Genomic DNA, 1,164 nt, shown 5'->3' with positions numbered 1-1,164 from the left:
GCCTTTGGGGCGGTAGTGGAAGTCCTGCGGGGAGACGGGGACAGCCATCAGACAGCCCATTGGGACAGCAGCCGAGGCTGGCGCCTGGGGAACCACTGGATCCGGGGCAGAGAAGGTCAAGGCTCTCCTGATTTGCAAGCACCCCCACTGCCCCCATCATCACCGAACTGGTGCAGGAGGGCTGCACAGAAGAGCTGAGTGGTGATCCAGCCCAGAGGTAGGCACACAAAGCAGGGCCTGGGCAGCTGCCAGGCCTTTGGAGGGGACAAGGAAGAGCATCAAGGACAAGCCAGGGAAGCCACGGGCCCCGTCCCCATGGGCACAGCTGCCCCTCACCTTGCAGTGGCACTGCCCATTGGTTTTATTGCAGTCGGGGTCAAAGCCCTTGTTCACATCACAGTTACAGGGCCCGCAGGTGGGGTTCCCCCACCAGCCCTTCGGACACTGCTGGTCCATCCTAGGGAGAGAAATACCTCTGCTGTTACAACAACCTAATTCCCCGGGCCTTCTCCTCCCACCAGCCCAGCTGCTCAGCAGCTCAAAGGACCCAGGTGGCACTGAGAGGTCCCTGGTCATGTAGCTGGGATGAGAGGGCAGCACAGAGCAAGGCACGGCAGCTATGGCCTTGCCCCATGCTCCGCATCTCACCTGTGCTCACAGTACTGCCCGAAAAAGTTGCCTCCACACTCGCACACGTAGCCCAGGGGTGAACCTGGCTTGCGGCGACACACTGACTTGTTCTTGCAGGGGTTGAGGTGACACACATCCACGCAGTCCCCTCCGTAGTACCCTGAGGTGTGGACAGAGAGCACCGTGTAAAGCAAGAACTTTTCCCCTGAGAGGGGCCAGAGCACCAAGGAGTGGATTCAGGGGGCTCAGGAGGGATTTTGTCCCCACAAAAACTAATGAGTGTCTGGTGGGGATTTCTGGGCCCCAGACTTGCCCAAGGGATGGGCAGGAGAGCAGTCACAGGCCAGGAGCCACAGGGGGAGAGGAGAAGGCAGACAGGCGTGGAGAGCAAAGGGATGGCGGGGCGCTGCAGGCCCTACCTGGCTGGCAGACGCAGGAGTAGCTCTGCCACTCGTCCTTGCAGACGCTGTTGGCCGGGCAGGGGCTGGAGTCGCAGGGGCTTGGCACACCGCCGCCCGCCTCCACCCGCCGCGC

The 1,164-nt window shown here is 62.0% G+C and overlaps 1 protein-coding gene across 1 annotated transcript in view; it reads right to left on the bottom strand.

Annotated features, from left to right (window-relative positions):
* LOC104078551 (cadherin EGF LAG seven-pass G-type receptor 3-like) overlaps nucleotides 1-1,164 on the bottom strand; it is a gene marked incomplete at its 5' end in the record, with an annotated part of 33,041 nt that overhangs the window by 13,976 nt on the left and 17,901 nt on the right. The window contains 3 exon segments of the mRNA XM_009580226.1: nucleotides 337-457; nucleotides 649-790; nucleotides 1,050-1,139. Coding sequence (XP_009578521.1) covers nucleotides 337-457; nucleotides 649-790; nucleotides 1,050-1,139 — 353 coding nt within the window.

This window comes from Fulmarus glacialis, unplaced genomic scaffold (genome assembly GCF_000690835.1).
Source record: "Fulmarus glacialis isolate BGI_N327 unplaced genomic scaffold, ASM69083v1 scaffold20816, whole genome shotgun sequence".
NCBI classification, from domain to species: Eukaryota; Metazoa; Chordata; class Aves; order Procellariiformes; family Procellariidae; genus Fulmarus; species Fulmarus glacialis.
The sequence above is the reverse complement of the archived record's forward strand: the minus strand, read 5'-3'. Positions and strand labels throughout refer to the sequence as shown.